Here is a 2,564-nt window from a genome sequence, read left to right as displayed (position 1 = left end):
ATAATGTATAATATTAGATTAATTAGTTATATCATGTTTCATTACGGACTTTTGCCCCATTATTTAACCATTATATAAGCTAAGGTTAAGTTCAAACTTCGTATGACTATATATTCTTCTTCCTTTGTATGTCATTATTTCTTTTATTTTTTTAAATCTTTTTGTTGATAATTAGCACAATTATTCAACAATCAACAGCAGTAAGAGGAATTATATTCATGTGAGAATACATCATATAGTTCAAAGTTCAAATTAAATTATATGTAGTCTTTGCTCCTTATTATGCAGTCTTTGATTAAAAGAAAATCTTACAAATCCTGAAAGAACAATGTTATACATCATAAGGACGAAAATTAATTGCATCACATTCCCACGGGAAAATAAACACAACTATCCTAATTATTGTCTCTATCTATGACAGATTAGTTAATTATCCCGAGAAAATCTTCGATCATCAGATATTCTTTAATGTTTCCATGCTTTGAATGTGTCTTTTTAAGATCATTTTTTATGTTCTTATTTCAACTGGCGTTGCAAATGTGTTTCTAGATTTGTTATTCTTCCGACCATAAAATATTGTCATATATTATTATTGATGATGATGGTACAACTATAAACATACAGGAATATGAACACACCCACATGACTATATACATATACATACATGGAATAATTACAGATATCATATCCCAGATTCTGATTAACGTACCCTCATTCCAGGTATAAGCTATTCTGGCCCCAGAATTCTATATCCCAAATAGGGTTAAGAAAGTATTCTTCACTACTGGGTGGGACATAGGAAAAGTCAATCAGATATGGTTCTGTCCAGAAATCTGCACTTACTGGCTCATCATATGCATCAAAGAAACCAAGCTCGCCGTAATCATTATTATTATTCTCTAGAATAATTAAATTATTATCCTCATGGTTTATAGCGGCGGTTTCAGTATCTGTTGTTACGCAAGAGAAACCGCTAGAGGATGGTTGTGGAGACAATGGGCTATTATTATGACGGCGATCATCACAACTAGCACCAATGTTATTGAAATCTTGCTCCATTAGTGTTGTTGGGGAGTCATAATTATTATTATTATTATTCTTTACTTTGTAAGAAGCTTTAGCTTTTCCGGCTTTACTACCTTTGCCTGTGCCTGACGACGACTTGTCTTGAATACGCTTCTTCAGAACAGTGTGCCAGTGATTCTTTATCTCGTTATCAGTTCTTCCTGGTAAATTCGCCGCAATTAGGGACCATCTGCATCCACCACCACATCAACAAATATCAGTTACTTTCATGTCTTAGTTTGTGTCGCGTGCATGATATAAATATCTATACGCACGTGACGGTATTCATGAGATACAGAAACTGCAACATTATTGATTGGTAGTAGTGTATATATATATAGAGAGAAGCAATGGAGGTGAGAGCATTGACTTGGGTAATTGAAGATGATACCTATTGCCAAGGGTTTGGTGAAGTGTGATGATAGTATCCTCTTCTTCTGGAGTGTAGTTGCCTCTTTTGATGTTGGGTCTGAGGTAGTTCATCCACCTAAGTCTGCAACTCTTGCCACACCTTTCAAGACCTGCAAACTTTGGGAGAAGACGCCAATTCCAGCAACCATACCTAGTAACATAAGCGACCAACTTCTTGTCTTCCTCAGGTGTCCACGTGCCCTTCCTCATTCCACTCTTGTCACACAAAGGGGTTCTCACCATAGCTACACTATTATTATTATTCTTGTTGTTATTGCTTTCTTAATTGAATATATAGCAGCAGGTATTTTACTGTGAATAAGACAGAAACAATAGGGAGAGAGAGTAGGTTCTCACATTCTCCTTTTTGCTTCAATTGTGACCATATATATGACATTTGCGTTCACAACCAAAACGTGATGCACGTCGAGGATAAAATGGTCATTATAGTGTTCTATGCTCCCCTTAACCACTGCATACGTCTATTGGTCGTCTACATGTTTCTTTCCATTATTAACTGGGACAACCAGAGCCACCCATTTTGCTTACTCCTTTTATGGATCAACAAAACCATATATACATATATCATATATGGTATAACCCATATAAATACATACATGCATATAGATTCTTTTATAAAAACAGATAATTATAATGTTTCGTGATTTTCCGATTATTGTGAAAAAAGAGTTTTACAGAATATAGTAACAGTATATCATGTACTACATAACATTATTTTGGTTAAGTTCTATTTATGTACCATCAGTGTACTAAAAAAAAAAATATTGCTTTAATTTCTTCATGTGCATCAGCGCAATTCTCATCACCACAAATCTGAGATATTATTAGCTTGTCCTGTGTTGATAATTCATTAAAGAGGCTTGATTAGACTTGTCACAAGCTAGCAATCTCTAATTTAAGATGTTCCAAAAATTAGGTACACCCTCTAATTAAAATGAATTTTCAATTATAATTATATTGTTATGATATTAATTTTTTAAAAAATTTAAATTAATAAAAATAGATATATGAATAATTATATCTTTAATATATATATTAATTAAAAATATTTTAATAATTAAAATAAT

General features: G+C 32.8%; 1 protein-coding gene across 1 annotated transcript; it reads right to left on the bottom strand.

The window, feature by feature from the left end:
• Positions 1-567: 567 nt before the first annotated feature.
• On the bottom strand, positions 568-1,836 carry LOC127744063 (transcription factor MYB13-like). Its single transcript, XM_052256334.1, has 2 exons — positions 1,457-1,836; positions 568-1,255 (listed from the first exon to the last, which is right to left on the bottom strand). Exons 1-2 carry the CDS (start codon positions 1,717-1,719, stop codon positions 712-714), a joined length of 807 nt encoding a protein of 268 aa, XP_052112294.1. The 5' UTR covers positions 1,720-1,836; the 3' UTR covers positions 568-711.
• Between the last annotated feature and the right edge of the window lie 728 nt (positions 1,837-2,564).

This window comes from Arachis duranensis, unplaced genomic scaffold (genome assembly GCF_000817695.3).
Source record: "Arachis duranensis cultivar V14167 unplaced genomic scaffold, aradu.V14167.gnm2.J7QH unplaced_Scaffold_232525, whole genome shotgun sequence".
In the NCBI taxonomy this organism is placed as follows: domain Eukaryota; kingdom Viridiplantae; phylum Streptophyta; class Magnoliopsida; order Fabales; family Fabaceae; genus Arachis; species Arachis duranensis.
This window is presented reverse-complemented; position numbering and strand designations above follow the sequence as displayed.